Genomic DNA, 20,522 nt, shown 5'->3' on the forward strand with positions numbered 1-20,522 from the left:
CACCATTAGACATTCTATTTTGATTAGAGTCCTTAACTATTCTAATAAAAAAAAATTAGTTTAATAATCATAAGGACTCCAATGGTGGTAACACCATTGGAGATGCTCTAATTACAGAGAACATCTATTATAAAAATATATATTTTTGTAGCTAATAGACAAATAGGTAAGAGGGTATATCTGTAAAACAATCTTTTACAAAAAATCTTTTACAAAAATATCCATTTGTGGGTATTTGCTGGCACATAGATTTTTGGGACAAACAATCTTTTACAAAAATATCCATTTTTGTAGCTAATAAACAAATAGGTAAGAGGGTATATCTGTAAAACGACTATAAAACATTTTGCTAGTGACAAGTGTCCCCAAATGTGACAAAACTTCAAAATATGTAGTGTAAATAACTCATACTAAAAGGGCTAATAAAGTCATTTTTCTTATGACCTAACTAGGCTACACATCAAATAAATTTTATAAATAGAAGTTGACAACAAGATGTTTATAGTGTAGTTCCCCATAACATATAACTAGACTTTCATCCGCACGTCCGCGCAGATGATATTTTAATTTGCAATGTCAATTTTTTTAAGCAATTTTTTTGATATAGTTGTATATATGTAACCATGTTAATTAGGGATGGGTTTTTCGGTTTAATTCAGAATTCGGCTTGGTTTATTTGGGTCTAGAAAAACTTTAACCAAAGTCACCCCAAATTAGTTTAGTTTGGTTTGTGCTTGTTTAGTTCATTTGTGTTGATTTTTTAGTTTTTTCTAGTCCAGTTACAAAAATATAAACAAATCATCATTTGACATGAAATCATTATTATTTTTTTCATTTTTAAACATAAAGCCAAACATCACAATAAGCACGTAGAAGATGTAATCTAATAGTTTTATGTTGTTATCATTAAACCTAAGATCAATATCATAGGTAATTTTTCAATTGTGATATTAATGTAAGAGATTCATATTCTTTTATTTTATTTTTAGTTGCGTTTTATGTTGCATTTTAGGTTAAATGGTTAAATATATAAAATCTTAATATTATTAGTATATTTAATTAATCTAATTTAAAAATACTTCAGTTTTTTGGTTCAATTTAAAACCGAACCATTTGGATTGATAAAATCTTCAACGAAATGATTTAGACATATACTTTAGTTTGGTTTGGATCGGTTTGGATTCGGATGGATCTGTTTGGTTTGGTTCGGATTTTTTGCCCATCCTATTGTTAATTAATACTTAGTAGTGTATTTTTTCATCACTTAATAATGTATTCTATGGTGATAAAAAAACAAATTTATAGATTAACATAAGTTATTCTTGTTAGATATATATCTTGTGTTGACAAAAAAATATATCTTGCAAATGAATAATATACATTGTAGGAATATAATAAAAACATTACAGCGGCAAGTATCTTTATTATTGTTATTAATATCATAGCTTAAATTTATGGGCTAGTTATGTTAAGTTAGTAAGATGTTCAATAATTTTAGGAATATTTACTTGATCTCTTAATAACTAAATGTACTATATCGATAGAAAAAAATTTAATTTTTGAGTTAATGCTATGTCTAACTAAATTTTGATTTGCTTGTTAGTGGGTAAGAAGTTATTGGGATTTTTATTGCTTAATGTATTATGCTGTGGAGTACTATGAATAATTAGTAAAGTTATAGAGTTAATACCAGTGACATTACATTGTAATTATTTAGGAAAAATAAGGGTTGAATCTTATTTGTACTCTTATTTTTATTAAAAGTGTGCACACTTATATTGTTCTTTATTAATTTTTCTTTTATGCTGTTATTTAAAGATGTGATGTTGTTTGTTTTATCTTTTTTCAGGCACAAGACCGTGTTGGATGCTCTCCACGCTTTGTTGATCAACTCTCTTGTCATCGCACTGGTGTTCACAGCAATAGCAGTTTCAAGGAACGATAACACTGCAACCAAGAAACCAAATGAGAAGCCCACTATGAAACTGTTCGTCTTCGGTGTGTTGTTTGTTCTGTACCTAAGCTTCAAGGCGTACGAGATTTCTATCCCCTACATCTGGTTCTGCTACAAGAAGACTCTCGATGTCGTATCCTTACTATTGGGTTTATCTGCCATGGTCTTACTCCTCCTGGTCAGCACATATCAGTTTACGTATTGGGTGGCTATTCCTGGGTGTATCGGCGTACTATCTTCGTTCTTCTTGGTTGGAACTCACCCCCTAGAGTTTTTCAACATGATGGGTCTAAAGATCAACAGATGGACATGTTATCCTTACTACCATCTTACTCGTTGCATTGCACTGCTCACGCGTAACAGTCAACAAGCAAATGGAAACGATGAAGAGAATCCTCCAGCGGATCCCCCAGAGAATCCTTCTTCATCTGATTCTAGTTTGGTTTGTGCTTGTTTAGTTCATTTGTGTTGATTTTTTAGTTTTTTCTAGTTCAGTTACAAAAATATAAACAAATCATCATTTGACATGAAATCATTATTTTTTTTTCATTTTTAAACATAAAGCCAAACATCACAATAAGCACGTAGAAGATGTAATCTAATAGTTTTATGTTGTTATCATTAAACCTAAGATCAATTTCATAGGTAATTTTTCAATTGTGATATTAATGTAAGAGATTCATATTCTTATATTTTATTTTTAGTTGCGTTTTACTGTTAATTTTGAAGTAAAATATAAATTATATTTAATTTTTTAGGTTAAATGGTTAAATATATAAAATCTTAATATTATTAGTATATTTAATTAATCTAATTTAAAAATACTTCAGTTTTTTGGTTCAATTTAAAACCGAACCATTTGGATTGATAAAATCTTCAATGAAATGATTTAGACATATACTTTAGTTTGGTTTGGATCGGTTTGGATTCGGATGGATCTGTTTGGTTTGGTTCGGTTCGGATTTTTTGTCCATCCTATTTTTAATTAATACTTAGTAGTGTATTTTTTCATCACTTGATAATGTATTCTATGGTGATAAAAAAACAAATTTATAGATTAACATAAGTTATTCTTGTTAGATATATATCTTGTGTTGACAAAAAAAAAAATCTTGCAAATGAATAATATACATTGTAGGAATATAATAAAAAAATTACAGCGGCAAGTATCTTTATTATTTTTATTAATATCATAGCTTAAATTTAGGGGTTAGTTATGTTAAGTTAGTAAGATGTTCAATAATTTTAGGAATATTTACTTGATCTCTTAATAACTAAATGTACTATATCGATAGAAAAAAATTTAATTTTTGAGTTAATGCTATGTCTAACTAAATTTTGATTTGCTTGTTAGTGGGGTAAAGAAGTTATTGGGATTTTTATTGCTTAATGTAATATGTTGTGGAGTACTATGAATAATTAGTAAAGTTATAGAGTTAATACCAGTGGCATTACATTGTAATTATTTAGGAAAAATAAGGGTTGAATCTTATTTGTACTCTTATTTTTATTAAAAGTGTGCACACTTATATTGTTCTTTATTAATTTTTCTTTTCTGCTGTTATTTAAAGATGTGATGTTTTTTGTTTTATCTTTTTTCAAGCACAAGACCGTGTTGGATTCTCTCCACGCTTTGTTGATCAACTCTCTTGTCATCGCACTGGTGTTCACAGCAATAGCAGTTTCAAGGAACGATAACACCGCAACCAAGAAACCAAATGAGAAGCCCACTGTGAAACTGTTCATCTTCGGTGTGTTGTTTGTTCTGTACCTAAGCTTCAAGGCATACGAGATTTCTATCCCCTACAGCTGGTTCTGCTACAAGAAGACTCTCGATGTTGTATCCTTACTATTGGGTCTATCTGCCATGGTCTTTCTCCTCCTGGTCAGCACAAATCAGTTTATGTATTGGGTGGCTATTTCTGGGTGTATCGGCGTACTATCTTCGTTCTTCTTGGTTGGAACTCGCCCCCTAGAGTTTTTCAACATGATGGGTCTGAAGATCAACAGATGGGCCTGTTATCCTTACTACCATCTTACTCGTTGCATTGCACTGCTCACGCGTAACGGTCAACAAGCAAATGGAAATGATGAAGAGAATCCTCCAGCGGATCCCCCAGAGAATCCTTCTTCATCTTGTTCTAGTTTGGTTTGTGCTTGTTTAGTTCATTTGTGTTGATTTTTTAGTTTTTTCTAGTCCAGTTACAAAAATATAAACAAATCATCATTTGACATGAAATCATTATTTTTATTTTTTTTAAACATAAAGCCAAACATCACAATAAACACGTAGAAGATGTAATCTAATAGTTTTATGTTGTTATCATTAAACCTAAGATCAATATCATAGGTAATTTTTCAATTGTGATATTAATGTAAGAGATTCATATTCTTTTATTTTATTTTTAGTTGCGTTTTATGTTGTGTTTTAGGTTAAATGGTTAAATATATAAAATCTTAATATTATTAGTATATTTAATTAATCTAATTTAAAAATACTTCAGTTTTTTGGTTCAATTTAAAACCGAACCATTTGGATTAATAAAATCTTCAACGAAATGATTTAGACATATACTTTAGTTTGGTTTGGATCGGTTTGGATTCGGATGGATCGGTTTGGTTTGGTTCGGTTCGGATTTTTTGCCCATCCTATTGTTAATTAATATTTAGTAGTGTATTTTTTCATCACTTAATAATGTATTCTATGGTGATAAAAAAAACAACGTTATAGATTAACATAAGTTATTCTTGTTAGATATATATCTTGTGTTGACAAAAAAAAAATGTCTTGCAAATGAATAATATACATTGTAGGAATATAATAAAAAAATTACAACGGCAAGTATCTTTATTATTGTTATTAATATCATAGCTTAAATTTAGGGGTTAGTTATTTTAAGTTAGTAAGATGTTTAATAATTTTAGGAATATTTACTTGATTTCTTAATGATGTTAGGAGTTTTCAAGGCTCCTAAAACAAATGTTGTAGTATAAAAGATTGTCGAACCAGTTCTGAGGGATATCAAAGCACTGAGAATGCAAGTACTCACTTAATCTAAGTGCAACCAATGATTTAGACGGGTTTTAAACTATGACTAAAACTAAAAAGCAATAACAGAATGATACTTTCTTGACTAAGGAAAAAGAGAACTCATGGGCATAGGGATTAGACCTTGGGTGATCAAGTATCGAACTAAGGATGGCAAATGATCAATCAAACTATCAACCTTAAGCCTAGACACAATTCTAAGCAAGCTCTATGTCTAGATGAATGCTCATTTGCTAACATATCTCAAACATCAAATGTCTTTGGTTGAATAATATGAAAGCAATCATTACTAACAAGTCTATTAGCTATCTTAGCATCTTTAACAACAAATGTCTTTGGCAAAGTATACTAAAAGCCTAGGAGAGTTGTCTCGGGCATTTCATCGAACACCTTTCGGGTGAGAAATGCCTAAGGATCAACAACTGAGTGGCCAACTCAGAAGATGCATTATGATTACTCTACTAGCAAGGAAATATGAATGATCTACACTAAAACATCCTAGCTCTAACCTAATCACCCTTAATCTCCCTAACCCATGAATTCAAAAGGTGATTACTCACTAATCTCCATGATTCCTCTTAAACCCATGTTGGATTTCAGATTAATCATGTAGAGAAATAGATAAGAAATCAACAATAACACAAGAACATAACAATCAAAATCCAAGAGATGAACTTCTCAAGAGAGTTTTTGTGTATTTCTCAATAGATCCAAAGATCATCTGCCTTGGTGGCTTACAAAGTATTAAAACATAGGTTTTTGGGAGTGCAAAACGTGCCTTCAAATTGCAAAAAGGTCCCCGAGAAATTGTAATTTTCGGCAGCAAAATAACGCGGAGCGACTTGCAGGTGTCGCTCCAGCAAGTCGCTCCAGAGCCACTTTTGGTGTCTCCGACGGCACAAACGCGAGCGACCTTGGTGTGTCACTCCAGCAGGTCGCTCTGAACATCGGGAGCGACTTCAGCACGTCGCTCTGGAAGGTCGCTCCAGGGTCAAATATGTGTGTCTCCGGACGTGAAAACGCGAGCGACTTCGTGCAGTCGCTCTGGATGAGTCGCTCTGGGATGTGGTGTACAGCGACTTCGTGATGTCGCTCCGGGAGGTCGCTCCCATGCTCGGTTCGTCCAATGGTCACCTTTTCACCTCTTTTGAGCTCCAAATAACCTCATGTGGTACTCCAGTACCTAATATAGACTCATGTATGCAAAATGCAACCTAAACATATCTAAATCCTAATCTATATGATGAAAATGCTTATGAATGAATGGATAAAACAATGCAAATATGCAAGCTATCAACTCCCCCAAACTTGTTCTTTTACTTGTCCACAAGTGAACTTTCTAGAACTCATAGGGAAAGAGGTTGAAGGTGGGAGCACATAGCCAAAAGAAACACAACTAGCACACTCTCTTACTACACTCTAGCTTCTCTAGGCCTATCTTAACTCTTTTTGTTCTTACACTCATCATCAAGCATCCACACATTCAAATCAACCAACTCTCACATTCATTAAGCACAAAACATCAGGTGAATTCTTGCAAATGGTCAGTTGGTCCAAGTCATTTGGTTGGGTAAGGGAAGGCTTTTATTCAAGTAATTCAAGAGATTTAAAACATATGATCTTTAAGGTGGTTTACTCTCGAAACAAGTAGCCTTGACATTGCACATAATATATCTAAGAAAGGGATCAACTCATGCATACAATGCTCAATCTCCATTGTTCTACCCTTTTCCCAAACATACAATTACACAATCATTCCCAACTGTCAAACCCAACTCACATCTCTCACCAAAAGATCCTAAGAACTTTAACTCCTTCTCTTTGAGATCTACAAGGGATTTTTTCAGAACCTCAAAACATTTCTTAGCTCCTAACAACTTTGCTAGCCCCCTTTTTTGCTTTCTTTTTCTTTTCTTTTTATATTTTATTTCTTTTCCTTTTTTTTTTCTTTTTTTTTTTTTTAGATGGGGGCCAAGACTTTTCATAACTTGAGCTAGAGGTTTTTCTACTTATCCCAATAAGACAATTCACTTAACACAAAGAGTCATTTCTTTTCCTTTTTCATTGCTCCCCAATCATAATCACAACTCTCACCCCCCACCTATAGCTAGACAATAGAGTGCCCAATCTAGCAAGAATGAAGATCAAGCATTGTCGTTCCCGATACTCTCAACATTATGCACATGTAAGACTTTCCGAAAAAGGCCTCACTCATCAAACAATGAAAGCTTAAAAGGAGGGAAGGGTTTTGGGAGTGGTCTACCACTAGAGTTTGTCAAAATAAGATTGGCATAAAGGATGTGACAACTCAAGTGTGTATAGCCATGACTCAGTACACAAGGGACCATGAGCAAGAAGCATTAAGTTCGTTCAGTTCAAATAAGGTTGTAGTTGGCTTCAAAGACTGAGTTTCAGCAATCAACAAGTTTCAGGAAGAGTTTTCAAGGCTCGAAACATACAAGTCTTTTTGAGAGGTGCAAAAGCTACTCAGGTGCAACGTAGTGTTCTTTTCAAGGCATTTAAAATCATTGCTCCCAATGCAAGTGAATGCAACCTATATGCTCTAGACTCTTCTAGAAATGCAAATGATGCAAACTAAATGATTGATTTTTTTTTTTTTTATATGCAAATAGGTATGCAATGCATGACTCAATGAAACAACATCAAAGCAAACATGATCAAATACTTGGTACCTCCCCCAAACTTGAGTTACACAGTCTCTGTGTTGTCAAGTAGAGAGAGATACCGAAAAGAAGACTAATATGCAAAAATGAAATGGTATATACAGGGGAGTGTGGTGGTTTACCTTCTATAGGGAATGAGTAGAGGGAGATGCTCCCTCCTCGTCGTCCTCAGGTGGTAACTCTTCAAGATGCTCATCAGCAGGAGTGGCCATCTCTTCAATGTAGAAGGCTTGCCCGAACACAGTTGGTTTCCTCATTTTCTCCTTGATGTCAAAGTGGAGGATGTTCTCTTTACCCAAATGGAGATCAATCGTGCCTTCCTTCACATTAACAATAGCTCCTGATGTAGCTAAGAATGGCCTTCCTAGAATCAATGGGTCTTGAGCCTCCTCACCCATCTCAAGCACCACAAAATCTGTAGGTATCTCATACCTTCCAATCTTCACAGGGAGGTCCTCTAAGATGCCCACAGGGTACTTCACTGAACGATCAGCTAACACCAGAGAGAGTCTACACTTCTTGTACTGAGTGAATCCAAGCTTCTTTGCAACAGACAAAGGCATCAAGCTGACACTAGCTCCCAAATCGCAGAGACTTTTCTCAAATACCATAGGTCCAAGAGCACAAGGTAGTGTGAAGCTTCCTGGATCCTCTAATTTCTCTGGAACATCAAGCCTCTGGATGATGGCATTGCACTCATGGGTAAGAACCATCATGCCTTCCATCTCCTTCTTCTTTACAGCTACAAAATCTTTCAGGAAATTGTTGTATTGAGGAATCAACATGAAAGCATCGATGATGGGCATTGCAACCTGAGCTTCACTCATTTGCTTCTCAAACAGAGCTTTGTACTTCTCTAGCAGCTGCTTCTTGAATCTACCAGGGAATGGAAGTTTGGGTTCATAGGGAGGAGGAACAAAAGAACTTTCACTTGCTGGAGTTACAACTTCACCATCCTTTACTGTCTTCTTCTCTTCCCCAATCTTTCCTTTACCTTTGGCTTCCACTATCTTCTCCAAGATCTCGTCATTGATCTTCTCATCAACAATCACCACTTCATCATCTATGTTGATGGCAACCCCCTCACCTAGTTTCTCAGCATCCTTGGTGAGGGTTCTAGGAGGTAACTGTTTACCACTCCTAAGGGTGATAGCTTTGGCCTCCTTGGGGTTTTGGTCAGACTTTCCAGGTAGAGATCCTTGCTGGCGATTCTGGTGAGTGTTCATGGAAGCGAACTGATTCTCTAAATTCCTGACTGTAGAAGCAAGGTGTGAGAATTTGTTGTTGAGCTCATTGTAGCTCCCATCAATCTTGGTATGAAGGTTCTTCAACTCATAACCAACATGCTTCTCACTTCTAGTCTGAGACTCCAAGATTTGTTTCAATAAGGTATCAGTGCTGCTCTCTTGGGGAGCAGAGGAACCAGACGAGGGGTTTTGCTGAGGCTGATAGCTGCCTTGCTGATTGTTCCGAGGCTGATAACCACTCTGCTGGTTGTTGGAATAGGACTTCTGTTGGTAGTTGTTGTACTGAAAGTTGGGTTCTTTCTTGTACCAGCTACCATTGTTGTTGATGAAACACAGCTCTTCCTGACCTTCCAAACCCTCAACTTCATGGACAACAGCTGGTGTCTCTTGGCTTGGGTTGCTGACAAAGTGCAGCTGCTCTTGGGTAGCTTTATCAGCAAGGAGGATGTCTATCTTATCCTGTAGAGCTTTCAACTCCTTCCTCGTTTGCTTATCCTCAGTTCTACTGCTTCTGTCGTGGTCTCCACTGTAGACTGCATCACTCTTAACCATGTTGTCAACCAGCTCCTCTGCATCCTCCTCAGTTCTCCCCAAGAAGAACCCATTACTAGCTGTATCCAGTCTGGCTCTGTACTTAGGGAGAGCACCACGGTAAAATGTGCTCAGCAAGCTCTCTTTAGAGAAACCATGGTGTGGGCATTGAGCTTGATAGCCCTTGAATCTCTCCCAGGCTTCACTGAAACCTTCCAAGCCCTTCTGTTGAAAGCTGGAGATCTCGTTTCTCAGCTTAGCAGTTCTTGAAGTAGAGAAGAACTTCTCCAAGAATGCTTTCTTGCAGTCATCCCAAGTGGTGATGGAGTCACTGGGTAGAGACTTCTCCCACTGGCGTGCCTTATCCCCCAAAGAGAAAGGGAATAGTTTGAGCTTTAAGGCATCTTCGGACACACCATTGGTTTTTGACAACCCACAGTAGCTGTCAAACCTGTCCAAGTGATCAAATGGATCCTCTAGAGCCAAGCCATGATACTTGTTGTTCTCAATCACGTTGAGGAGTCCTGATTTGATCTCAAAGTTGTTGGCTGCCACAGCTGGTGCTCGGATTCCCAATCTATGACCATGAATGTTGGGGCGGTCGTAAGTGCCAATGGGTCGAGCTGCTCGCTGTTGGTTTTGTGGAACGTTGTTAGCTCCATTGACGCCCGCATCATCTTGATGTATGTCTTCCATATCAGTATACAATCTCTGCAAGTGAGCCTGTTGCTCTTCTTCTCTTCTCTTTCTAGCACACTCTCTCTCTAAAGCTCTGATGTCTGCAGCTCTTGGAACTAGGTTTGATGGACCCTTGCTCCGCAAGTTCATACACCTGTAGATTAAAAGGGAGGTGAAGAAGAATCAGTAACAAAAGAAAATAAAAATGACTTAGTCTCAAGCAAGTGACTAAATCTCAATGTTTAAATCTACTCAGAATTTGGCAACGGCGCCAATTTGATGTTAGGAGTTTTCAAGGCTCCTAAAACAAATGTTGTAGTATAAAAGATTGTCGAACCAGTTCTGAGGGATATCAAAGCACTGAGAATGCAAGTACTCACTTAATCTAAGTGCAACCAATGATTTAGACGGGTTTTAAACTATGACTAAAACTAAAAAGCAATAACAGAATGATACTTTCTTGACTAAGGAAAAAGAGAACTCATGGGCATAGGGATTAGACCTTGGGTGATCAAGTATCAAACTAAGGATGGCAAATGATCAATCAAACTATCAACCTTAAGCCTAGACACAATTCTAAGCAAGCTCTATGTCTAGATGAATGCTCATTTGCTAACATATCTCAAACATCAAATGTCTTTGGTTGAATAATATGAAAGCAATCATTACTAACAAGTCTATTAGCTATCTTAGCATCTTTAACAACAAATGTCTTTGGCAAAGTATACTAAAAGCCTAGGAGAGTTGTCTCGGGCATTTCATCGAACACCTTTCGGGTGAGAAATGCCTAAGGATCAACAACTGAGTGGCCAACTCAGAAGATGCATTATGATTACTCTACTAGCAAGGAAATATGAATGATCTACACTAAAACATCCTAGCTCTAACCTAATCACCCTTAATCTCCCTAACCCATGAATTCAAAAGGTGATTACTCACTAATCTCCATGATTCCTCTTAAACCCATGTTGGATTTCAGATTAATCATGTAGAGAAATAGATAAGAAATCAACAATAACACAAGAACATAACAATCAAAATCCAAGAGATGAACTTCTCAAGAGAGTTTTTGTGTATTTCTCAATAGATCCAAAGATCATCTGCCTTGGTGGCTTACAAAGTATTAAAACATAGGTTTTTGGGAGTGCAAAACGTGCCTTCAAATTGCAAAAAGGTCCCCGAGAAATTGTAATTTTCGGCAGCAAAATAACGCGGAGCGACTTGCAGGTGTCGCTCCAGCAAGTCGCTCCAGAGCCACTTTTGGTGTCTCCGACGGCACAAACGCGAGCGACCTTGGTGTGTCACTCCAGCAGGTCGCTCTGAACATCGGGAGCGACTTCAGCACGTCGCTCTGGAAGGTCGCTCCAGGGTCAAATATGTGTGTCTCCGGACGTGAAAACGCGAGCGACTTCGTGCAGTCGCTCTGGATGAGTCGCTCTGGGATGTGGTGTACAGCGACTTCGTGATGTCGCTCCGGGAGGTCGCTCCCATGCTCGGTTCGTCCAATGGTCACCTTTTCACCTCTTTTGAGCTCCAAATAACCTCATGTGGTACTCCAGTACCTAATATAGACTCATGTATGCAAAATGCAACCTAAACATGTCTAAATCCTAATCTATATGATGAAAATGCTTATGAATGAATGGATAAAACAATGCAAATATGCAAGCTATCACTTAACAACTAAATGTACTATATCGATAGAAAAAAAATTTAATTTTTGAGTTAATGCTATGTCTAACTAAATTATGATTTGCTTGTTAGTGGGGTAAGAAGTTAATGGGATTTTTATTGCTTAATGTAATATGCTGTGGAGTACTATAAATAATTAATAAAGTTTTAGAGTTAATACCAGTGGCATTACATTGTAATTATTTAGGAAAAATAAGGGTTGAATTTTATTTGTACTCTTGTTTTAATAGTTTAGATGCCTCCGCTAGCTGTGACCGAAGAAAAAATATAGTGGTATATTTGTTTTACAGAATTTCTAGATCTGTACAAACTTCTCATTTGCTTCTCATATAATGTTCTTTAATTTCTAGATCTGTTGTAAACTTGTCATATAATGACATTTAGTATTAGCCATTTAAATGCTAAAATTATTGTGCTGATCTTTTCAAAAGATAGCACCAAAGGGTCTTGAACGCGTAGCTTTTTTCATTTTTGTCAGCAAATGCATGCGTTTTTCAGATTCATATTTTATTTTTATTAAAAGTGTGCATCTTTACGAAACAGCTGCTCATCTAGTTTTCAATGCACACTTCTTTATTAATTTTTATTTTCTGCTGTTATTTAAAGATGTGATGTTGTTTGTTTTAACTCTTTTCAGGCACAAGACCGTGTTCGATGCTCTCCACGCTTTGTTGATCAACTCTCTTGTCATCGCACTGGTGTTCACAGCAATAGCAGCTTCAAGGAACGATAACACCGCAACCAAGAAACTAAATGAGAAGCCCACTGTGAAACTGTTTGTCTTCGGTGTGTTGTTTGTTCTGTACCTAAGCTTCAAGGCGTACGAGATTTCTATCCCCTACATCTGGTTCTGCTACAAGAAGACTCTCGATGTCGTATCCTTACTATTGGGTCTATCTGCCATGGTCTTACTCCTCCTGGTCAGCACAGATCAGTTTACGTATTAGGTGGCTATTCCTGGGTGTATCGGTGTACTAGCTTCGTTCTTCTTGCTTGGAACTCGCCCCCTACGTACCGGCGAAGTCGCCTCTGTCACCGACCAAGCTACTGAAAGAAACCAATCTCGTTGATGCTTGAACCCTGTGTCATTTCCTGTCATTAAGCGTATGTCTATCAGTTAAATTTTTAGTTTTATGCTTTAATAAGTTCGAATGTGGCTTTCAGGATTTGTATCAGAATTTGTGATAGCTTGGAGTTTTAAGTTATCATCGCTCTGTATATTGTGACTTAAGTAGGAAGACAACAACTTTGTAATAGCAGATGGTTTGATTTTGTGGTTTCTGAGTTTTGTCTGGATCATGTTGCAAAAAGCCTAGAGCTTTGTTATGTAATAACATATCTATCACTTTGCTGCTGGGTTTGATCTAGTGATCCACTTTGTAGTTAACCAATTCAAGAATTAAGGTTAATCTCATTTAGGACAGGTTTCTAATACCATTATCGTGGGTTTTTTGAAAACTATTTCTAAAACTATAGTAAATTTTTTTTGACAAATAACCTTTTGTAAATTTTAAATTCTCAATAACTAGATAAATAAAATGAATATTTTTTTATTATTATTCAGTGCTGTAAAAGTTGGAAGTCTCACATAAAATGAGTGTAATTAGGGTTTGATTTCTCCATCATGAAAGCTGCAAAACTAAGAACCAAAGATGTTACTTTCTACGATAGGGTCAGTCACCTACCTGACGATTTGCTCTTCAGAATTATCTCATTAATCCCAATAAGCGATGCCATGCATACAAGCTTACTCTCAAAAGTTCTAGTCACAACATTGGTTCCCTTGGATTTGAAGAATTTTGTAAGAGGTCGTTGCAATTACATGAAGCTCCAGTCCTCACAACCCTAACTCTCAAACTGAGTCCACAATCGAATGATCTGAAACTCGCAAGTAATTTCCCAAATACAGTCTTCCAAAAACTACTCGTCTTGAAACTCCATACAGTTACTCCTCACTTTGCTGATTCAACTTTTTTGTTTCCGGTCCTTGAAAAGTTTGTGTGAGTTTCCGTGGCGAACAAGTTTTCTGCAGGCTAATATCGGTTTCTTTTCTTGGATAGTGTTACCAGTAGCCTCAACTATCTGTTGCGTTCTTCTTTCACCATATCCGTCCCTTCTCTACAGAGACTCGAGATCAAAGAAAATTCTTGGAAGGATCTCATTTATCTTCTCTACACTCCTTCTTTGAAGTACTTATGGATCAACCATTCCATTGGCAGTTTCAAGATCTATGAAGATATGCCTAACTTGGTGGAAGCTTGTCTCGGTGTTGCTCCTTATCATATTGACGAGTTTCTCAGATTTCTTACCTCAGTCCAGTTTCTTTCGATATATATATATATCTACAAGTCCGGCAGAAACCATATTTTACAAGTCTGCTATCTCGGTCCTGTTCTTAATTTAGAACTCTGTTTCGGTAACCCTTGTAATGTTGTAACGTGGGTTCTGGTTCTAGCTGAGAAAATTTCTCAGAGGCTTCTTCATCTGGAACTATATATTTACGGCAAAATTTCGCGTAATCTGCTTCTGCGTTTGCTCAAACAATCCCCAAAACTATAATTTCTCAAGCTTCAGGAGACACATAGCACTTTTACCATGCCTACTTATCCCAGTAGGTTGGTTCATATCAAAGAGTACAATGATCCACCACCTTCAATATGTAACCCGAGCTCGGTTCCTGAATGTGTTTCCTTGCATCTTGAAACTTTTCGATTATCACTGTAACTCACAATTATCGATTTCTAAAATCAAAGCATTGACTTCATATTTGATTTCTACTTGGTTTTGTGACTTTGTCTATAATTAAAATGTATTTCATAAATACTTCTAATAAAACTTTATTGTATGATTTAACCTAATCAAACTCGGTCGAACCATATTAATTTATGATCCGAAAACGTTTTTGGTTTAGTCACCGATCCTCTTTTAAAACAACTAGATTTTTTAACAGCGGATAAGATATTATATATATTTCTCAGTTCTAAAAAATAATGTATAATATTGTATTACATTATTTAAAAAATATAAAATAAGACTACATAACATAAATATATTTTTTAAATTTTCTTTGTGAAAATCATTATGTTGTTTGATTGTTGTACTTGATTCACATATTTGCATTAGATATTTGTGATAGATGAATAACTATACTTTTATTATCAGTAAATAATATATATTTATTATATAATATAAAAAAATAAAATTATTTACTTTTTAAACAAACTTGTCTCATGTTGGAAACTCGGTTATAGACATATCATATTCGAAAGAGACGTTTTTACAGTTATCAATCTTCTTAACAATCAAGAAACAAATATGAATATCAAAACAATATATCATACGATTTCTTTGTGGAATAACTGCTCTAGAGAAATTAAATTTATGTATCGAAAAGGACTGGAAATAGATATGCAGATGTGTTATCTGAGTCAGCTTTACAAAGTACTATTCATAGTTCATATATCATTTATGTCCATCCTATTTTTTGTCCATCCTTTTTTAAACATCTTGAAATAACTAATGTCAATTAATAATAAACTTTTGGCTCGCAAAAAAAAATTAATTTTGTCTAATTATCGCTTAAATATTTTATTAATATTGTCTAAGAAGCTTTCAAGTGATATCATAGTTTAATTTTTATTAGTTTTTTTGTTAATTTTTAGAGTTTTTTGTATTTAAGATTTTTTTCCATATTAAGCTTCTATTTCTTTCACATAATTGATATATATATATATATATATATGTCATTAAAAATAACCATCAAATCAGTTTTATTTATTTATTATTTTGTTTTTAATGAAAATACACTTTTTAAATTATTTAATTTAAAATAAAATTATATATTAATTTGCTGTATTTTAAAATTTTGATTGATTTAATTAATTTGCTTTGGTGGATAACTTAAAAAGTTTTCATATGAATCGGGGAAAGGAAGCTTATGTTGTTATATTATATTTATTTGTGTATATAAAATCTATATATAATACTAGTGTAATAAAGAAAAAATATTATTTTTTGTAACTTCAAAAAGATACATTATTACAACTTGAAATTAATCAAAATTGAATAAAATAATAATTAAATATTTGTAAATCTAATTATTTTTTTTTCTTGTTTAGCTGAATTCTCATGAAAAGAAATCGATAGGTTAAACAAATGTTTCAAATTTTGTTGTGTTATTGTTTTGTCTATAAATTACAAAATTTATTGAATTGATATATTTAATTATCGCACCCTTAAATAATATTTTATTAAGACATTAGAGAACTATGTTTTGAGTTGTTTTGTCAAAATTGTACAAAAATATATGTTTTTCATATTTGTCACGAAAATTTATATGTTAAGGGCACCATTTGTTATATGATACTTATGTATTAGTAAAATCGTCTAGTTGCTCGGCACAAAAAAAAAAACGATGATTTTGAATTTTGGGACTCCATCTCTTCTGATATATGCTGGCAGAATAAATCAACATAAATGGCATATGATAAAATCATGAATCCCCACTATTGTTCCCATATGAATCAACATTAATATTTGGCAAAAGAAAATGAATCAGCATTCATAGATTATTATATTATCAACATGAACCCCCATCATATTATATAATCATATTATATGTTCGTTGGATAAAATCAACATCTATAGATTCGTATAGCATCAATATGAATCCACATTAAGTATAAACCATATAGAATCGATGTAGGATATAACGCTATAATTGATCAGTTATAATGTATATATATATATGCAAGATGGAATCAAGATTAAAAGGTTATTTTATGATCAAATATGAATCATTGTCCTGCAATACTACTAACTCGCCATTCCTAATTTAACAATAGAATCTCCATACTGCGGACCAATTCTAAGTTCTCACGATAATATAATAGTAAATGCATGTTGGGTAGTACTAGTAGTGCTTGGTCGACTAAACATAATCGATTATAATATTTGATAATATCAAGCAATTTGGTAAAATAAAATTATATATATTGATGACTCTTCCGTCCAACTAATATACTGGAGAAACATAAGATCCCAATTATATTCTATCGAACAAAACCTATAAATATATATTACGTGTCTTTTTCAAATCAATAAGACCTTTTTGTCGTTTCTAATTTACAAAAAAGAAAGAGGAAATTATTATAGTTTTATTTTGAGAATTTGTACTCCCTACACACAACATATACCCTATTTGCACTCCATACCCTATTTCCCCCCAATTTTTTTCCCCCCATCATCACCATTTTCCCTCAACTCTATGGTATCCCACTTCTTTTTGTATATTGAGCTAATTTACTCTTTTATTTTCCTCATTTTATTAGGTTATCCAACTACCCACCTCCCCAAAACTATTGGAGGATCCAAGTCTTCTCCCTCTCAACCACAAAGCTACATTTCTTTTGCAGAAAGATATGGACCTTTATGATAGTATATAAATACATAGATTCCATTCTCATTATAGCTTATTCTGTTCACTCCGTTATTGATAACTTATAGCTATACGTCGTTCTTTAAATCACAGATTCTATAAAACATAATACGAAACTTGGGTTAGATTACTGTGAAGGATAAATTAAGATTGATTTAAATGAGCACAGATCAATTATATAAGAATCTACTACATCTTAGTTCATATTAATGATAATTAATACCCCACTGATTATGACATGTTTCCCCTTTTGATTTTTAGTGTAAGCTCGCCTTCTTATTGGCTAAAATTAGAAAACACCAACTTGGACTACATAATCTAAATTGCGAAATCCTCTAATAAATAAACTTGGTCTATCCAATCATATTATCTCTCTATGCTCTCCACCATTTTACATAAACCCCCAAATCTCTCTTCATCAACATCATCTCTATTTCTCTCTCTCGTTCATTGCAATGGGCAGAAGATGCTCACACTGTGGAAACGTAGGACATAACTCAAGGACATGTTCTTCTTACAAAACAAGAGTCATTAGGCTCTTTGGTGTTCATGTAGACACTAGAGGCTCTTCTCCGCCACCTCTTCCTCCTCCGCCGTCGTCACTTTTAGCCGCTGCAATGAAGAAAAGCTTTAGCATGGATTGCCTGCCCGCATGTTCTACCTCTTCCTCTTCATTCGCCGGTTATCTCTCCGACGGTCTCACCCACAGAACACCCGACCGCAAAAAGGGTTACAACTCTGACTTATTTTTACATATTTGTTTGGGGTTTTTCATTAGATTATGATTGGTTTTGAAATATTTTAGAATTTAGAATATATCATTATATAAAATTAAACGCTTCTCACAAAAATATGACAGGTGAGCGTATTATAATCAACTATTCCCCTATGTCAATTAATCGATTAGACTAGATTTCAAACTTTGCCAAGAGCATGCAATATATGTGTAAATTTCATTGTGAATAACAAAATGATGCATCGACAGCCCGATCTTTAGATTCGGCATTTTTAGATAGGATTATGAATATTTTTTGTAATGAATAGGGGTTCCATGGACGGAGGAAGAGCACCGTACATTTTTAATTGGATTAGAAAAGCTTGGAAAAGGAGATTGGAGAGGAATCTCTAGAAACTTTGTCGTCACAAAATCTCCGACACAAGTGGCAAGTCATGCTCAAAATTACTTTCTCCGTCAAGCCACCACTCTCCATCACAAGAGACGCCGCACCAGTCTCTTCGACATGGCAAGTTTTAAACTTTATATATAGTTTATACATAACAAAAAGAGTTTTAACTCTGCGTACGAAACTTTGAAGAAGAAAAAAATTGAAAAAAAAAATCGTGAAGGAAATTCCATAACGGAAAAAGTCACATCTTCAAAGAAAATTCATACTGTTTTGGTAAGAAGATTCCTATTTATTTTTTCTCGAAAAAGACTCCTATTTATTTATTTTTTTATTTTTTTTTTTTGAATTGAATGTTAAATTTAATTCAAAAAAAAAAGTTCTTTGCTTTACATCAAGTGTAACTATTTTGAAAAGAAAAAATTCAAACTTCTATCTCGTTTTTCTATCTTGTGCTAAACCAATATACCATCACTCCATCAAAATCCTTATCCCCAAGTTCTTTGACTCCTATTTATTTTACATATTAATGTCAATATTTTATCAACAAAAGTCGAGTTTTCCTTAATTTAAGGTTTGTGCAAACAATAATAAATATACATGAACATATAGCTTCTTGGTGAGTTATAAAAATGTTTGTCAATTTATATGTTCAACAGGTTTTCGCCGGCAACTTTGAAGAAAATAGTACCATTCCAGGTAATGATCGTATTGGTTCGACCACAGATGTTGTTTGGAAACAAGGATCAGTCAATCCTTGTCTTGGATATCAAGATCCTGAAGTATCCGAGCCGGGTGACTCAGGTGAACTTGATCTTGATCTGAAGCTTGCGTCTCTTCGGACTTCCGAATCGAATATTAGACCCATCAGCGTTACGTGAAAAAACATATAACACGTTTAAAATGGTTTAATTAGTATAACTATAATGTTCACATATACTATATTAATCTTCGATCGTGTCTAGTTCGATGTTGATCCATTTTAGTAACTCTGATAATTTGGTTGATATTATTTGAATATTGTGAGATATTTGCATTGGAACAACACTGTTTTTTATAAACGTAATTGCCGTTAAGCTTACTTAAAAAAAATGCTAAGTTATTTATTTTATTTTTTTGATAAAAACTAAGTTACTATATTCAACAGAAAATAGGACTAGAAAAGAACATGCGACACTACTCTTAATTATAGGATTTGATCATGTGTGCTAACTATAACTTCTCGGAAGAATTTAATTTAATTTGGTCAAAAAGAAACTAATTTTGTAGGCTTTTTCTTTAAGAAAACAATAATAATCGATGGCAATTTTAATTCCACTAAAGCTCATTCTGTTACATTGAATATTTCAGAATCCACTTCAAAACAAAACCGAGGGTAACTTTCAGAAGCAAAATAATTCAGTTGTTGGGGAAAACAAAATAATACACATTTTAATCATTTCTACATATAGTGCAAGGTGTATTAATAGTGACACTGCTATTGGAAAAGAAACAAAGTGATTGGAGGACAAAATGTCCACCCTTTGATGTCTCGTTAGACATATTAAAATACTACTTTTCTTTTTCTTGGTTGAGATTTTGGTTTGAAATTACAATATCTAAGGGTAATGAGTATCACATTTGAAACAAGATCCTATTACGACTAGATATTAACGAAATCATTAAATTAGAGGTTTTGCTCTGTCTTAAAGTTTAGCAGGTTTAAATATTTATTATCGTGGATATTGAGATTCAACAATTTTATTTGATAATATAGTTTTCCATAAAAAGGTACATCTAAAACTTTTTTGGTTTTTATTCTGTTTTCTAAGATTAAAGTGTGCCCACGGGATTCTGATCTTCCCCTACCAACATGGCAACATGTTCTGAATAAAAGCACTTTAATATATACGAACATGAGTCGCAGAAATAATTTTAGTTTGTTTACTAACATTAATAAATATTAAATAACTTGAAACGGTGCGGTGAATTTTTTCAATTGGGGTTACAATTATCATCATCTAAATCAAATGATAATTAAAACTAACAAGCTATGGATGGTGTTGTTTGGGTCTTCATAAAAACGATGGTAAAAACAGTAAAGGTTTAAAACACGTTTTCAAGTATTATCAAGATTTCAGTGGATT

General features: G+C 34.2%; 1 protein-coding gene and 1 non-coding gene across 2 annotated transcripts; both read left to right on the forward strand.

Moving 5' to 3' along the window:
* The first annotated feature begins 9,616 nt into the window (after positions 1 to 9,616).
* On the forward strand, positions 9,617 to 9,723 carry LOC125579632. Its single transcript, XR_007317692.1, has one exon. It is a non-coding gene; the product is annotated as a small nucleolar RNA R71 (small nucleolar RNA).
* Positions 9,724 to 17,476: 7,753 nt separating this feature from the next.
* Positions 17,477 to 19,426, forward strand: LOC106370323 (transcription factor MYBS3-like). Its single transcript, XM_013810353.3, has 3 exons — positions 17,477 to 18,001; positions 18,317 to 18,516; positions 19,056 to 19,426. Exons 1-3 carry the CDS (start codon positions 17,728 to 17,730, stop codon positions 19,275 to 19,277), a joined length of 696 nt encoding a protein of 231 aa, XP_013665807.1. The 5' UTR covers positions 17,477 to 17,727; the 3' UTR covers positions 19,278 to 19,426.
* Positions 19,427 to 20,522: the final 1,096 nt, after the last annotated feature.

Source organism: Brassica napus, chromosome A10, assembly GCF_020379485.1.
Source record: "Brassica napus cultivar Da-Ae chromosome A10, Da-Ae, whole genome shotgun sequence".
Classification (NCBI taxonomy): domain Eukaryota; kingdom Viridiplantae; phylum Streptophyta; class Magnoliopsida; order Brassicales; family Brassicaceae; genus Brassica; species Brassica napus.